General features: G+C 47.5%; 1 protein-coding gene across 1 annotated transcript in view; it reads left to right on the top strand.

The window, feature by feature from the left end:
* Nucleotides 1-782: 782 nt before the first annotated feature.
* Nucleotides 783-18058, top strand: part of CCDC149 (coiled-coil domain containing 149) — a 98562-nt gene continuing 81286 nt past the window's right edge. The window contains 1 exon segment of the mRNA XM_060299213.2: nt 783-988. Coding sequence (XP_060155196.1) covers nt 941-988 — 48 coding nt within the window. The 5' untranslated portion in view covers nt 783-940.

Raw genomic sequence — 18058 nt, 5'->3', positions numbered from 1 at the left:
TGTGTCCACAACTAAAATGGGTTCACAACTTCTCAACCTATATGCTCATCTCTACAGGCAGTGCTTCTGCAAGTATGGAAAGCTCACTACTGGTAGTGGTTCAGGACAGGATTTTAGGTGGATGGGGAAAACCACCTTGAATAATATTGACTCATGTGTGAAGATTCCCCTGTCCTCTGTAATTCCCTTTCAGCCCTTCCTCTTAGGAGAAAGTCTCAGTTTGATGCTAATATGTCTTCAACACCTCTCTTGACCCATGTTAAGCATCATACTCAGAGCTTTCGGTCCTATTTAGAATTCATTATCGTTTTATTTTCAATGTTTTTATTTATGACAGCTGATAATTTAAGAAATAGAAATAAACATTAGTAGCTTAAAAAAACCATGTTAAATATGTAAGAACATGTGGTTCATTCATCCACAGGTTCAGCAAATATTTGTAGGGCACCTACTGTGTGCCAGGCCCTGTACCCAACATTCATCCGAGAGGGAAGCAACCCTCTGCCCAGGTGGGGCTTACATTCTAATGGTGAGAGCCGTGATAGTGGTCAGGGAATGGCTGGCTTTGGGGATTTACTTCTAGTGGGGGACGCCGAGCCGCCTCCCGCCGGGAGAGCAGTAATCCTGCGGTCAGCAGCTCGGCCGCCACGAGCGCGGGGTCCGGGGGCTTCGTGGCGCTCTCCTAGGCCGGCTCGGCTGCGGCTGCGGCCCGGCACCGGCCGCGGCTCCTCCTCCCCTTCCTCCCGCGGAGGCTGACGTTGAGTCAACAGCGCGGGCGGCCGCAGGAGGCGGCGGCGCGGCGGCTCGGAGGCGCCGGGCCCTCTCGGGGCCGCGCGGGGCCCGGGTGGAGGAGGCGACGGCGGCGGCGCGGCGGGAGGAGGAGGGCGCAGAGGAGGAGGGTGGCGTCCATGAGGCCGGCCCGTGCCTGGAGGAGGAGGCCATGAACGGCGACCGGACCGAGAGCGACTGGCAGGGGCTGGTGAGCGAGGTGAGGCCGAGGCGCCGGCCGGGCGGGATGGGCCGGACCGAGCGGTCCCCAGCCCCGAGCCCGCGCCTCCCGGGTGGCCGAGCCGGGCGGGGACTCGCGGGGGACGCGCACCCCGCGGCCTCGGCTGGCTGCTCTCATGCGCCCCTCCAGGTGCGCCGTTCCTCCCGCCCTTTGCGGTCTGCCCGGGCGCCACTTTCTTCCAGGCCAGCTGGTGCCAGCCTTTGGGGAGGGGCCTTCCCTCCGGGCAGGGCTGGGCACTGGATTGGCGAGAGGAGAGCGGGGATCCGGGAGTGGGAGCCAAGCCCCACCTGCCTTCTCGGTTGCCGCTGTTTTGGAGCCAAGCGATTGGACGCCCAGTGCTGAAGCGGAAAGGTGGTGCCAGGGGGAAATCCGGGTTTTGGGGCCACGGCCGGGCCAGGTGGAATCACCTGCAGCGGAGCTTTGTGGGGGAGGGGAGTTCCATAGGGTCCTCCGTAGCCTTCGTTCATTCAGTTATTCAATTAAGTCAACACGTTTACCGTGGGCCTTCTGTGTGTAAGGTGGCGCGCCGTTTATCAAAGGAGTGAAACACTGGTGCAGAAGTCATTCGATTTGTGGAAGCAGAGAATACCGTGCCTTCCCCCCCACCCCCGCCCCCCGGCCCAGCGATTTTGTCAGAAACACCCCTGGGGTCGGCTTTTGGACTCCTATGCTATTCCCTCTTCAGCCCACCCTAAGAATGGTTTGGCCTGGGAGGGGCTGCCTGACTTCTCCAGGTGAGAGAGAGTGCTGGTGTCTCCCCCTCACAGGTAAATTGTTCGTCCTGACTTAACCACCATTTGTGATGGCGTTAGCCACTTACCCAGCTGTGCCGACCACGCCCCGGAAATTCTCCATTCTCTCCCTCCTGAGAACCATCCCCGTCCCCAAGGCCAGCTTGGGCCTCCGTTTTCTTACTTCTATACGCACAATGCAGGGTGTAATGGTTTGCTGGCTTCCTTCCCACGTTGGGTGCTGGAAGGGAAACGTTGTACCGTCTTTCTCCTTTCACCATTTCCTGGGTCTCCAGGTCAGTCTGATAACAGTACTTAATGTCCAGTGTATGCAAAGCGTTGTATTTCTGAAGGGGAATGGGGAATGGACTGTCACAGCTTCTCCCCAAGTTCAGTTTGTTCCCTCTTGATCTGTATGTAATAACTGGACAGTATTATCATATGTTGTCATGCAGCCTGTCCCCATCTCCTCTGTCAGGCTTTATGTTAAGGGACAGATCCTCTGGGGATCTTTTCTCTTGGCTCGTCAAGAATCATACCCAGTGGTCAAGGAGGCTGGAGGTGGTTCTTCATGGAAGTCCAGTGCTGGGCTCTGAAATAGCAGAATGTTCACTACTCCAGCAAATACTTGTCGAATGCCTATTAGGAGTCAGGTACAATGGCTCGGTATTTTGGGATACAATGGCCAGGAAGACAGATGACCCCTTCTGCCCTCAAAGAACTCCTGAAGCATATGGTATAGTGTGGAAGGAGAGTCACACCATAAACACTAAGAGAATCCTAAAGGGTGGACTGGGAAGGATGGGAAACCAAAGAAGGAAGTTCTTATTGGCATGGCTGTCCCTGGACCGAGGGTGCCTCTGTCTTGCCCTGACCACACAGTATTGCAGTCTAATGGTCTCCCCACTAGGCTGTGTATTTTATTTGGTTTTGTCCCAGGTGCCCACACGCTGAGCTCCATACACAGCAGGTGCTCAAAAAATGCTTGTAGAATAAGTCAAGATCCGGATATGGGTCTTTCCGTAGTTGTCCTTCCTATCCCAGCTCTGTATCTCCAGAGTAATGCTGTCTTGCCTTCAGACATTCGTTAAAGCTTAGGACGCAGAGGGCCCTCAGCTCGGGGCTGTGGGATGTGAAAATGAATGCAAGGCGCTTCCCACCTTCATAAGAGCTAACGGCCATTCCCCAAGTCCATCCTTCATATTTAACATTTACACAGCCTCATAGTCACAATGGTATAAGGTAGGAATTATTTCTTATCTTACAGATAAGGAAACTGTGGCCCAAACATGCTAAGGAACTCGCTCAGAGCCTCACATCTGGAGGGGGCAGAAGTTGAACCCTGGTGCCTGACTCCAGAGCTTGGGATCATTAGGCCGCACTTTGTATCTTTTTTTTTTTTTGCGGTACGCGGGCCGCTCACTGTCTTGGCCTCTCCCGTTGTGGAGCACAGGCTCCCGACGCGCAGGCTTAGTGGCCATAGCTCACGGGCCCAGCAGCTCCGCGGCATGTGGGATCCTCCCGGACCGGGGCACGAACCCGTGTCCCCTGCATTGGCAGGCGGACTCTCAACCACTGTGCCACCAGGGAAGCCCCACACTTTGTATCTTAATCACCAGTTCATCTGTGTGTATCTTCCCCTAGACAGCAGATTCTCAAAGGAGGGGTCAATGTCTTATTCATCTTTGAATCCTCAGCAACTGGATCATTGTTGCTCAGAGGACGATTTACAGATCATCAGAGTCATTTTGGGAGCAAAGAGTAAAAAGAGTCACTTGGCATTTGGGGGAAAAAAATACAAGTTTCTGGGTCTCTCCTCAAATCCACAGTAGTGCACTGAATTGTGTTCTTCCCCCCATGGCTACAACTAAGTCCTAACGTCCCAGTAGCTATAATAAGCCCTTATTTGGACACAGGGTCTTTGCAGATATAATCAAGCTAAGGAACTCAAAATGAGATCATCCTGGATTTAGGATGGGCCCTAAATCTAATGATTAGTGTTCTTAAGAGAAAGTAGAGATAGATTTGAGACACAGAGATACAAGGGAGAAGCCTATGGGGAAGCAGAGACACACAGAGAGGAAGTCCATGTGAAGAGGCGGAAACTGGAGATGGGCAGCGACAGCCAAGGGATGCCAAGGGCTGCCAGCAGCCACCAGAAGCTGGGAGAGGCTTGGAATAGATTCTCCCTCAGAGCCTCCGGAAGGAACCAATCCTGCTGACACCTTGATTTTGGACTTCTGGCCTCCACAACTGTGAGAGAATACATTTCTGTGTTACAAGCCGCCCAGTTTGTAGTGATTTGCTGTGGCAACCACAGGAAACGAATTCCCTTACTTCATGAAAGTGCCTGGGGGTGTAGCCCCAAATCTGCTTTTGTTGCAAAGGGAGCTCACCAGGGGATTCCCCTGCACGCTCAAGTTCAGTTGCCTGGGCTTCCGTGGGCGTGGAGAAATCATGTTGGCCCTAGGCAAGTAGGATTCAAGGAAGAGAATGGTCCGCGGCTAGTGGCGTTTGAAAGTGACTTTGGAAGCCAGTGGAAGGAACTGGGGAAGGCATCACCACCCATGTGACCTGGGTCAAATGGGCTCCAGTCTGTTTCTACAGAAGTCCCCAGTTCTACCTCCCACCCTGGACCCACACTCCATGGCCCTTCCTGCCCAGAGCCCTGTGCTCTCTTTCAATCAGTTTGCTTCCTCAGCTTGCCTCTAGGAAGCAGTTTTCATTTAAATGATCCTATAGAGATCAGTTTTATTTTCACATTTTTAGCATAACAAGCTGAAATTACAGCCTTCTCTCAGGTCGTGAAGTAAACACGGCCATGCGTGTAAAAGGGGTGTGGCTTCTGTTCTATTCTGGAAATTAAATGTCTGGGGAGGGGGAAGCATTCTTCTCATCACCACCTGAGGTGATCTTTCAAATCAGGGGGAAATCTTGAAACGCAGTCGTGCAGACAATCCGTAACTTTATTTCTAAGATAAAAATCCTGGTCATCTCTCAGCCTACTGCCCTGTGATAAACCATGACTAATTCGGTTTCACTATTTGAATTTTGGTGAATTAATTAGATAGCAATCGGTCCTGTATTCCGTGAGCATGCTGTATGCAGTGAGTGACTAGGAGGCAGATATAGAAGATGGTTAAGCCTGGGCCTCTGCCCGAAGTAGAGCTGCTGACATTTGGGGAGGGAAGCTGAACAGGCTTGCAGTCTGAGCCTGTGGATAAGGGCGCAGCTTTGGGTCTTGTTTGTTGACTGAGAACTGAGAGTAAGTCTTGGCGGTACTTCTTTCTCGGTGCAAAACCCAACCCAAGCGGGTTCAGCTCAAAGGGAATTTATCAGCTGATATTGTGGGTTGAATTGTGTCCCCGAAAAGATATATTCAAGTCCTAACGTCCTCCCCCCAATACCTGTGAATATGACCCTATTTGGAAACAATCTTGCAGATGTTCTCAAGATGAGGTCATTTGAGTGGGTTCCTAATCCAATGACCAGTGTCCTTATAAGAAGAGGGAAGTTTGGCTGCACAAAGGGAAGACGATGTGAAGACACAGAGGAAGGAAGGCCGGGTGATGACAGAGGCAGAGATTGGAGTTATGCTACCACAAACCAAGGAAAGCCAAAGATTGCTGGCAGCTACCAGAAGCTAGGAGGAGGCAAGGAAGGGTCTTCCCCTAGAGTCTTATTAGGGATCCTGGCCCTATCGACACTTTGATTTTGAGCCTCTGACCTCCAGGACTATCAGAAATTAATTTCTATTGTTTCAAGCCACCCAGCTTACGCAGTTTGTTACAGCAGCCTCCAGCAAACTAACACAGCTGCCGTGACTAATCATTCCAAGATAGGGGTGGTGTGGGGCACAGCTGGATTCAGTGCTCAAACAGATGCTTTCTCTCCATCTTAGGCTCTGCTTGGGGCCTGACTTCAGTCTCAGCCTCCCACCCTCTCAAGCTCAAGTCCAGAGGGGAAGACAGAAACTCTTTTGCAGGAGACCCCATAGAACCCCAGGAATCACTCCCTTTGCACCCACCTAGATCCCCCACCTGCCCTGGAGGAAGTTATTCAGGAGCACGGCGACCTGTCTCAGGCCTGCAGTTGTGCACGGGGCCCTGCCCAGGCCACATGGACTGAGAGTGGGTCAGGGGGGTGGGAACAATTGCCAGAAGAAGGGGAATGGGTGTTGAGAGAATCACCGTGCCATGCAACTCCTCCGAGCCTCATTTTTCTCATCTTTAAACAGGATCGTAAAGCACCTACTCGTAGGTGCTCTAATTTGAGGATCCAGTGAAATCATGCTCGTTCGTGTTTTGCTGTCTTCCTGGCAAGCAGTAAATGTTCAGCAAACATTAGTACAGTGAGGGTGGAGCTCAGGGCACAAACTCAGGTGTTCACAAACCGAAAACTTTATTTTGCTATAACACCTTAATTATGATTACAAACTCCCCTTGTAAGGCGGTGGGGGGGAACGTAATCTGGATTGGAATCACACCTCTGCCTGAACTTGTATTTGAGTTCTAGGGGTGGTAAGCAGTACTCAGCCACTGGCAGGGGTGATGGGGTAGGAGGCACACAACTGGTCTGGGCTAGTTTTGTTTAGCCACACTCTCCTCATTTCAGTCTAGCATCTGGTCATTGGTCACTGTCAGTCACTGTTGTGTCTGCCCTTGTTCCCCTCTTCTGGCCCTTTGGTGTCTGTACTAGACCCATGCTACTTTGGGTGAATGAAGAACAAGGTGATCTACTGCTACTTCACTACTCTGGGCATGGGGGGCTTTGCTCCCTTGCCCAAGGTGGGGGAATTCAGTCGTGTTCTGCTGTCTCTGAATCACTCCTGAGCTGAGGGAAACTTTGAGAAACCATGGTGCAATTTTCCGCATAGACACACCACACTACACGAGGCTGGGTCCGGGGAATTGGGGATTATTTTTTACTTCCTAAGAAAGAAGGGTATATTTTTTAGGGTAAAGTCTAAGCCACTTAACAAAGATACCTACTCCCAAAATATAGTGGTTTCAGTGAGGTAGATATTTAGGTCTCTTTCGTGTCATAGTGTGGTTGTCCAGGCTGGGAGAGCAGCCCTGCTCCATGAGTCATTTAAGAACCCAGGTTTCTCCCATCTTGTTTCTCTACTGTTTCTTAGGGGATGGTCCTCAACTGTATAGTTAAAGCTAGGTTGTTGCCGTGTTTTGTCCCAGTCCATGGAAAGGGGAAGGAGAGAAAGGGGAAGTCCAGGGCAAAGGGCTTTTCTTTAATTAGGGATGACTAGAGAGCTATACATATCACTTCTCGCATCCCATTTGTCTGAGTGTAGTCACATGGCCACATGTAGCTGCAAGGGAGGCTAGGAAATGTCATCTTAAGCTGGGTATGCCCAACTTAAATTTGGGAGGGTTCTATTAAAAAGTTAGAAAGGTATACAGGACAGGAAAAACAAACTTATAAAGGGAAAAAAAGGATAAATTGGACTTTATCAAAATAAAAAATGTCTGCTCTTTGAAATACTCTGTTAAAAAAAAATGAAAAGACAAGCCACAGATGAGAAATTTTGTGCAGAACACATATCTTATATCCAGAATATACAAAGAACTCTCATAACACAATAGTAAGAAAACAATCTAATTTTTAAAATGGGCAAAAGAGTTAAATAGACACTGCACTAAAGAAGAGATTCAGATGGTAAATAAGCACATGAACAGATACGCAGCATCGTCAGCCATAAGGAAAATGTAAGTTAAAGCCACAATAAGATGCCACAACGAATCTGTTAGAACGGAAAAACAGACACAGAAAGAAAAAATGGGAAAACCAAGTGCTGATAAGGATGCAGAGTGACTGGAAGTCTCCTACGTTGCTAGAGGAATAAAAAATGGTACAACCACTTTTGAAAACAGTTTTACAAGTTCTCATAAAGTCAAACCTACACTAAACCCAACAGCCCAGCAATCCTACTCATAGGTGTTGACCCAAGAGAAATGAAGACACGTGTCCACACAAAATCCTGTATGTGACTGTTTATAGCAGTTTTATTTATAATTGCTGAAAACTGGAAACACAACAGTGTCCACTAACTGGCACGTGGATAAATTGCTACATCCACATCATAGAATCCTGCTTAGCATTAAGATGGAACAGACTACTGATGCATGCAGAAACATGTCAAGTGAAAGCAGGCAGAGACTCAAATGCACTGACTGTAAGATTCCACTTATATGAAATTCTTGAAAAGGCACAACGCAAAGGACAGAAAAACCAATCAGTGGTTGCCAGAGCCTGGAGTGAGTGAACAGATTGACTGCAGGGGAACACGAGGGAGCTTTTTAGAGTGATGGACATAGTCTATGCCTTGATTGATGGCTACATGATTGTATAAGTTTGTTAAAATCCATAGACCTGTACACCTCAAAAGGGTGATTTTTTTTCTCTACGTAAATTATACCTCAGTAAACTTAAGTCTTTAAAAAGGGGCGGAATGGATATTGAAGACAGTCATCACTATAGAGAGCTTTACTCTTTACCTCCCTGATTCCCCAACTCATCAGGTTTCCGTCAAAACTAGCCACGGCCGCTACATCTCAGTCCCACTGTCCTTACTCCACTCTCCTGACACCAGGCTGATAAGTGTTCATTCTTAGACATTCAATGATAACCAGGCTCTCTTTCCTTGCACGCTGTCTGCCTTTTCCTCAAATTTGGAGATCTTTTCTAGTCTTTTGGAGAGTCATGGGGGAGGGAGTTATGGGGAGACTCTTCTTTGCTCTGGTATCTTCTGGTGAAGGACAAGGCCTTCAAAACTGAAAAGCCAGTCACTTTGCTACCAGTGTTCCGCTGAGCACTCTCTTCCTTGGAGAAGGCAAAATGTCTGGCTTTTAAAAGGGAGAGAGAGGGGCTTCCCTGGTGGAGCAGTGGTTAAGAATCCACCTGCCAATGCAGGGGACACAGGTTCGAGCCCTGGTCCGGGAAGATCCCACATGCCATGGAGCAACTAAGCCTGTGCACCACAACTACTGAGCCTGTGCTCTAGAGCCCGCGAGCCACAACTGCTGAGTCTGCGTGCCACAACTACTGAAGCCCGTGTGCCTAGAGCCCGTGCTCTGCAACAAGAGAAGCCACTGCAATGAGAAGTCTGCACACCGCAATGAAGGGTAGCCCCTGCTCTCTGCAACTAGAGAAAGCCTGCGCGCAGCAACGAAGACCCAATGCAGCCAAAAATAAAATAAATAAATTTATTTTAAAAATAAATAAATAAATAAAAAATAAAAGGGAGAGGGATATGTAGAGAGTAACAGGGTAGGAGTTATAGGAATTTGAGGCAAGGTAAATAGAGTACCATTTAATATTTCAAAGCATTATTCACATTCATAATACTAAATGAAAAAAATAGTGCAAAATAATGAACAATATATCTTAGATACATATATAGGCAGTTGGTGAAGCTGAAGAAGTGGGGAAAAGCTTCTTAGAAGAAGTAGAACTGGGTCCCTCCGCTTTGGCTGAAGAGAGCATGGTGGTGGTGACAGGAAGCAGGCCTGAGCACTGGACTGGTGGTTGGCCTTTGAGGAAATGCTCCAGATAAAGCCTGAAACTAGTGGGTTGAGGTATAGCAGAAATGGCGGTTGGATAGCCAGGGTAGACCAGATGGTGAACAACTTCAAAAGCAAGACAGAAGGGTGTACTCTAATGTAGCTGGTAATAGCCTCTGAAAGTTTTTTTAGCTAGAGTGTAAGTTGATGAAAGTACTTGGGAAAGATTCATTTCCACTGAACTCAGTAATCACCGAGCCTTTGTCATTCACAAGGCACTGTGCCAGGCAGCGGGAATATAAAGACAAATTTGGTAGCTCTCCCAGGAGTCAGGGAAAGACAAGTGAAGATGAGCTACCAGTAATCTAGTCTCTTCTCTGTCACCATCAATATTCCCAATTACCTCTATTGCACCTAGGTCATACCACTTATCATATGGTTCTTTGATAAACCCTTGACTTCTCTCTCTCTCCACTGGGCCCAAAAGATCTTGAACTCCTTGAGGGTAGGGACCACATGTTATTAATTTGTGACCTTAACGCTTCACACTGTACCTTGCCCTTTGTAGGTACTCAGTGAGTGTAGAATATGTGAATGCTTGAATATTTGAATAAATGAAGTGATAAGGAGTTATGGCATCAGTGGAGAGAGAGAAAAAGGGATGGCTATGAGACAGATTTTAAAGGAAGACCCATACAGGATTTCATAGCCAATTGGATCGGGAAGATGCAATAGCATGAGTCCAAGATGACCCTCGAAGTGTGGCTGGAGAGTGGTGGTGATGGGTCTGACAGAGGGTTGGGGGTAACTGAGTCTGGTGAGAAGAGGACAAGTTCTGCTTAGAGCTCCGCATTGTTCAGAGTTTCCTAGGAGTGCTTGAACTCTTGCGAGGCAAGCTTAGTGCTTCCTGGGAACATTTTTGATGAGCAGCTATCCTCATAGTGGCAGGCTAATTTTAGAGTAAGTTTATTAAAATTAGCATGTGGGGAAAGTGAGCACAACTGCTATTTTTAAGTAATGGGATTCATGTTCTCTCCTGTGCAGGGAAATTCGCATATGTGCTTCTAAAATTGACAATTGCTACTCTTATCATGTTAAAAAAATTAATTTAGTGACTTTCACATTGAATAAAATACATTGGCTGAAGATAAGAAGAGGACTTTGGCTAGTCCCTGAATGAAAATGACCAGAGTGAGCAACGTTTCTTACCCACTGCCTGGTTTTCCACCAATAAAACCATAGCGGGGCTTTGGGTGCCTCCTGGCAGAGGACTTTGCTTAGTTGAGAGTCTGCCTCTCTTTCTGGTCCTTCAGGTAAAAGGGCACCGGTGGTAGGGGACACCTGGTCCCCAAGGAACACAAACCTTTGGCAGATTTTTTATTTTGAAGTCTTCTCATCTTCATTTCACTTCTTCTAGGCTACTCTGTTTCCATTACCTTATGGTATTTTTATTGTAATGAACATCTTACATTTGTTCAAAATATCATATCTTCTTCAAGCCAATATACCTTCTATATGACTAGCCTATTAAACTACCTTAAAAAAGATACTTCACCAGGACCTCTTACTCAGAAGCCTTCAGTGGCTCCCCATTACTGGGTATTCAAGGCCTGCCCCAAGCTGGCCTATCTTTCTAGCCTTACGCCTCGTTTTCCCTCATAAATTGGTTGTTCCAGCCAAACTGATCTGTTCCGCATTCTGACTTCTACTTTATTATCCTGACCTCATCTGGGTGGGCCTTCCACTTCTTCCCTGACCACAGCCTTCACCAGTCCTTCAAGATGGAATAGACACCAACATCCTTCATAAAATCATCCATGACCACCCAAGCTTGAAGTGAGCTCTTCCTCCTGTTGCCTTATGTAGTGTAGCTTACAAACCACTCATGTAGAATTTACATGCTCCCTGAGAAAGGAAAGGACCTTCTCTTTGTGTGGATCTTAACTCCTACACAAATTAGTGAGCTCCTAAGGGGAGGGACCATGACCACCTGTGTTGGGGTAGGAGACAGGAGTTCTAGAATGATGAGGCTTCGCGCTATGACTCAAGAGGTGCAGGACCTGAGTGAGGATACTGAGAGAACATCCCCCAAATGACCTAGTTCTGGCCCATTTGCAGGGCCTCGACTTTGATTTCACATTCTCATTTATGGGAAGAGAATCTTGGACGTGCCTGCCCACCTATAGTTTACTAGTGACAGACACACAGGTGGGGGGTCAGTGATGTCAGGATGGATCCATCACTGTGATAAGTTGGTCGGTTGGCGTAAAAGAAGAATGAGGCACAGCCCGGAGGTATTTCAGTGGGACAGGTGGATAGCAAAGAAGAAGGTCAACTATGTTGTGTTGTGTTGTGTTGTGTTGCACACAACTACGTTGTATGCATAGCCTTGTGCTTTGCAAGGAAGTTCATTTGGATTGGGGGATTGAGGAAGGTTCTTGATGACGGTAGCACTTGGGCCAGGAAGGTTAGGCAGGACTTCTGCAAGTGGAAATGTAAAGGAAAGGTGTTCTAGGCAGAAGGAATGGAGATAGCAAAAGTGCATAGATGGCAAAATACAGGGCTTGTTTGGGAAATCCCAGATGTGTTTCTGTGATTGGAGACACACAGTGGGGCATCAGCTGATGATTGTTAGGCTGACCTTGAATGCCCGGTTAGCTGTCTAGAGAGTGCTGGGGTCCTGAGTGGCCTTCATTCTAGAGGCAACTCAAAGGGCATGACTGTACGCTTTGAACAGGGAGAAGCTGCCTGGGGATGAGGGCTGAGCAGGACCCAGGAGGCCCCCTGTACCTGCACCTGTCCCTCTGTGCCCTTGTCCTCCTCCACTCTCAACCCGCCTGAGCCTGCCTTCCACCCCACGTTTACTCCTGAAAATGCTCTTGCCAAGGCCGCCCAAGACCAGCCTCCTACTTGCCACATACGGCAGTCTTTCTTCAGTCCTCTACCTACTTGACACCTGGCTGTGCAGCCTCTGACGCTCCGCTGTTCTCCCCCTACACGCTGGGCTTTGCATCCCTCCACAGGGCTACTGGACGTGTCCCCCAGGCACCTCGCACTCGGCGTGCCCTGAACTGAATTTACCCTCCCTCTGTCTTCAGCCCTTCCCATCTCTCTTCCCTTCTTCTATCCCATAGTGAATGACATCACTGTGGAATCTGCCTTGATTCTTCTTCCCAACTTACCCCACACCCATCTAATTATCCACAAAGACCCATATTTTCTGCTTTGGTACAAGTCCTTAATAAGGGCTCTGTGTCACCTTTCCTACTATGCCACCATGGCCCAGGTTCTCATCCACTCTTCCCAGAATATCTGCATAAAGACCCTCTAAGATCTTCTTTATTCCCTGCAGTTACTTGAGTTGTCATTCCAAGCGCTGAAATGATTTACCACTCCTTTGCCTAAAGCCCCCGATGGCTTTCCAGGGCCCGCAGAGTGAAAGCCATTCCTCAGGTGGCCTCCAAGGGCCTGCTCTCTCCTCATCTTCAGTAACTCCTCTGTACCCCTTATGCTACCGTCTCCCTCACGCTCTATAGAATTCCTGTTACCAGATCATTCCGTACCGTGAGACATCTCTAAGCCTTTGCTTGTGTCCAAAGATGATCTCCTACTCACACTTCACAGCCCAGCTCAGATGTCATAGCCTCCACTTGGGTTTCCTACCTTTTGTGGGTCTCAAGAGATCGGGACGTGGATGGTATATTTCAGTTGGGAAGCCAGCGTGGGGCCTTGTGAGCAGGTATGGCAACTGGGGTTCCTGAGGATGAGGGGCCTTCAGAGGGGTGGGAGGTCACCAGTGTCTAGCACAGTGCCTGGCACATGATCCTTGGCAGGCACTCGTGGAAGAAAGGAAGGGAAGGAGGGGAGGAATGAAGAGAAGGAAACAAGGAAGGAAAAACGGTTCACCTCGTCATTTTCAACATTCTCTTTGAAGCCAGCCCTACTCACCTGCCAGTGTGCCCCACTTCCAACGTCTCCCTGGGCTGACCATGGCTGTGAAGGAGCATGAGTGTCCACATGGCCTGGCAGATGCCTGGTGTCCCGGGCAGCTTCCAGGTGTCCCGGGCAGCTTCCTTTCTCAGGCAGCAGTGGGTTATGTAAGTCATCAAGCCCCACCACTACATAGCTACACGGTCTTGGCCAAATCACCTTACTTGTCCAGACCTCAGTTTCTCTGGACTTTGTACAATGAAGAAAACAATACCTGCCTTGTGTCTCTCATCTAAGATGAGGATAAAGTGAGATGATGTACGTGAAAGTGTGTTTTAAAGTCCCCCACCCTCTACCGCTGAGGGGGTGGTCCTGCCCTTGCCTAGGCTTTAGGAAGAGGCTTCCCAGGGCTTCAGGGATGGTTCATCCGAGGGAGGTGATGTGTCAGCTGCCGCTGTCAACATGATGCCATTGAAAATTCATATTGATGAAGTGCAGATTGACGTACCTGCTTGCTCTGCCGTCTGTAGACCCCACGACCAAGGAGATATTGGAGGTGGCAGCGATGGGACTCCCTTTTATTTAAGCCAGTTCCAATTTGCTTTTTAATTTGCTCCAGACTGGTGAATGCTGTCAGGGTCAATCTGTAACCTTTTCTGCTTTCCCAACAGTCTCCAGCTTTGCCAGACCTTCTAATGTGTTTGCAGACTGCTCGATCAATTCCTGGGCAACTTCCATCCCATGGCCTCTTCTGCGCTCACCTTGTTCACCTTGTGACTTTGCACCCTTCTCACTCTCCCTCAGTCCAGTCTCCTGCTGACCACTTTACCTTCCTCATTTGTTGGGGTTTTGAATAAGCCTCGTATTCAGCCGATTTCGGTGCCCGAGACCCAGCACTTGCTCACAAAGAGCCAGCAGTCAGCTCCCCACCCTGGATTCTTGCAGGTGCCTCCTCATCAGCCTCCCTGCCTCCTGCATCTCTTTCTGCCTTTCCTTCCAGTCCATCCCTGCCTAGTCAAGGGTCTGGAAGCAGGACCGTGATCCTGACCTTCCTCGCTCAAAGCCCTCCACGGCCCTATTGGCTCTGCCTTTGTCTCGGACTCCACTGTCATTTAAGGCCTTTCTTACTTTCATCCAAACCAAACATTCCAGCCTTATTTTGCGTTTCTCCTTTTCACATGTCCCGTATTCCTGGCAAACAGAACCACTTTGGGGGTCTTTGCTGGAAGCCTGTGTTTCCATGTACCTGGCCTTTGCTCAGGCTGTGCCCTCTGCCAGGAACTCTTGTTCTCTCACTTCTCCTCACCCTTCTTTCAAGGTTTCGTCATGACCACCTTGACCCCCAACGGAAAGGTCTCCTGCCTTCTGCAATCCCAAGCGTCTAGACACACCTCTGTGACCAGCGTCTGCCGGGTTGCCTCACATTGGAATTATTTATGTATGTCTTGCCTCCAGCCTGGAGTTACTCAACGCAGGATGGGTACATTCATTTTTTAAATTTCCCACTGTGCCCAGAACAATGTGCCGCATGTAATGAACAAACGTAAAAGAGACGACAACCCCACTGGATTCTCAGCTAATACTTGAATTGAAAAACTGCTGAATTAAAACAAGGACATCTTTTTTTTTTTTTTTTTTTGGTCAGAACAATATTCTTATCTCTTTTTCTCCCCCCAAGTCCCCTTATCTCCATTTGATCTTACAGGCCTTCTGACTCTCAAAATACAGATTGTGATCTTTTAAAGGTAGTTAAGTCAAATCTCCTTTTAATAAGCTCTAAGGGATTTATGAATTTACTAGAAGTCAAGTCCCTCCCACTCTCCCTCCCACCTTCCCTTCTTTTCCTTCCTTTCTTTCAAACTAGAATTTTATTCTATCAGATATATTGCTTGAAAAGAGTCAGGCAGAAGCTGCGGGTGGGAAATCATTTGGTTATAAAGAGCTACTTTCTGTATTGGGCTCTGACCTGTACTATCGTGTGTCTGAACAGATGCCAGCCTTTAACTCTGCTCTGGACTAGAATTTAAGTTTGTTCCAAGGTTATTTGCCACCCACGGTTGACTCTCATGCAAAGAAAGTGTGCGATTATTTTTTTTTTTTGGTCCCTATGACCATCTTCTCATCATGAGCTGTAACAAATAAAAATAATTCCTTACACTTGCCTTCCCTCCACTGATATTTAAGAGAATTAACTATGTCCCAGGCACTTTGCTAAAAGTTGGGGTACAAAATGCAACACGATGTTGTCACCCTCCTCTGTATTCCTTAATCAATGTCTTATAACTACTTTACCAGTTAGCATGAGCAGGGGGTAGGGTCTTTATAGATGAAGAGATGGAAATTCAGAGTGTTTACGAAATATTCAGAAATTCAGAGTCCTTTTTTATGGTCACTCAAAAAGAAGCAAGTGTGTGGAGCTAGGCTTTTAAACTTGAAGGTTAGAAGGTTTTCCCTCTGGGAGCCTTGGGTTCAGACCCTCTGTACACTCACGTCAGCTGACCTAGCTCTAAACCTAAAAACCTGAGCTGAAAAAGAGGCTTTTTGGGTCTGGTTCCAGACTCCTGCCATGACTTCAATTTCAGTTGGAAGTTGAGCAAAAGTGGTGTCAGGAGAGCTGCAGTCGTAACCACATCCCGAAGGACGGGCAGGACACCACCTCTGTGCTGTGGGTGGAAGGCAGGTGTGCCAGGTGACCCAGCCCTGTCCAAGCACTGGCTCCGTGGAAGTGAGGGGCTCCAGCCTTCCACCCCTGCCTGTTCACCCCCATCACAGAGTGTCCTCATCGCAGCAGCGAGTCCCTGCCCTTGATGGCCTGAATCTGTGAACGAGGAAAGGTTGGGGAAGAAAACTGAGTGGCTGAAGGTATTATTGATGCCTAGAGATGATAAAACCTTGAGTCGTGGTGGATGTAACTTGAAATATCCAAGTAATCTTGAGTTCACTGCACCCCTCCACGCCAGATTTGGAAAATGTAGATATGTGCTATGGGGGCTCACCATTTGTCAGGGATCCAGGCACCTTCTGTCTCTCTACTCTATCACTCCATTCCAAGAGTGAGTACTGCCTATGTTTTCTTCTAGAAGTGTTGTGGTTTCAGGTCTTATACTTAAGTCTTTAATCCATTTTGAATTTATTTTGCATATGGTGAGAGGAAGTAGTCCAGTTTGATTCTTTTGCATGTAGTTGTCCAGTTTCCCCAACACCATTTATTGAACAGGCTGTCTTTTCTCCATTGTAAATTCTTGCCTCCTTTATTATAGATTAACTGTCCATATAAGTGTGGGTTCATTTCTGAGCTGTCTGTTCTGTTCCATTGACCTATGTGTCTGTTTTTGTGCCAGTACCATATAGTTTTGATGATGTAGCTTTGTACTATAGTTTGAAATCACCTTTGTTCTTTCTCAAGATTGTTTTGGCTATTCAGGGTCTTTTGTGTTTCCATACAAATTTTAGAATTGTCTTAGTTCTGTGAAAAATGCCATTAGTATTTTGGTAGGGCTTACATTGAATCTGTAGATTGCTTTGGGTAGTATAGTCATTTTAACAGTGTTAATTCTTCCAATCCATGAACATAGTCTATCTTTCCATCCATTTGTGTTGTCTTCAATTTCTTTCATCAGTGTCTTACAGGTTTCCAAGTACAGGTTTTTTTTACCTCCTTATTTAGATTTATTCCCAGCTATTTTATTAGTTTTGATGGGATTGCAAATGGGATTGCTTTATTAATTTCCTTCTGAAATTTCCTCAATATCAGTTGTTTGGCATATCAGTATATTATTTAGGATTAATTTTAATGTAATAGAAATAACAGTGGTTTAAATAAGATAGAATTATCTGTATTTCTCACTCACATTGTTGAAGGTCAGAGGGAACAAAAAGTGCCCACTGAATTGAGAAGGCATCTGGAGACCAAAAAAAAAAAAAAAAAAAAAAAAATGAGGCAAACAGCTCCATACAGTCAATGGATCAGTTTATTATAGGGTAATTTACTCACAGGGTGGGATGAGTTAGGGGACAATGATCTGGAAGCATTCACAGCTGCACGTGCACTGCGTAGGGGCCATGGGGACAGTTTTATAGTTAAAGGGGTATTGGGTTAGGTGCTGGGAAACAGGACGTGCATTTCTAAGTCAAGATTCATGAATGAGTAACTAGTCTCGTGGGCACAAGGAATACGTCAGTGAAGGTTTTCATCATTGTTTGGGGACTAACAGAGCATAGAGGCCACCTGGTCCTAATGATTATTAAACAATATCTATTAACTATCAATACAAAGCCCTTGATGACAAAGAAGTGACTTACTGCACAGTACAGTCCTGGTAGGGTCAGCAAAAGGGCAGGAGAAACTTTAAGGGCCCAAGATTGCCTCAGTTATGCTAACAGCCATACACACACATGTACAATAAATTTGGAGGTAGACAGTTTGGGCTGATATGGCAGCTCACTGTTTGTCAGGGATCCAGGCACCTTCCATTTCTCTGCTCTACTGCTCCATTCCAAGAGTGAGGTTTTCTATCTTGTGGACCATATATTTCAGGATGAGGAAGACATGCAAGAGTGTACCTCTCCCCTTAAGGCAGCAGTCCCCAACGTTTTTTGGCACCAGGGACTGGTTTCGTGGAAGACAGTTTTTCCACGGACAGGGTTGGGGGGAGGATGGGTAGCAGCAGATGAAGCTTCGCTTGCTCGCCCACCACTCACCTCCTGCTCTGCAGTCCGGTTCCTAACAGGTGCGGACCGGTACAGGGGTTGGGGACCCCTCCCTTAAGGAAACTTCCCAGAAGTCCCAAAGGTCACTTCTGCTTCCATCTTACTGACCAGCACTTTATATGTATATAGGGGATCATAGTAGTACCTACCTTGTAGGGTCT

The sequence above is a fragment of the Globicephala melas genome, chromosome 5 (genome assembly GCF_963455315.2).
Source record: "Globicephala melas chromosome 5, mGloMel1.2, whole genome shotgun sequence".
Classification (NCBI taxonomy): domain Eukaryota; kingdom Metazoa; phylum Chordata; class Mammalia; order Artiodactyla; family Delphinidae; genus Globicephala; species Globicephala melas.
The sequence above is the reverse complement of the archived record's forward strand: the minus strand, read 5'-3'. Positions and strand labels throughout refer to the sequence as shown.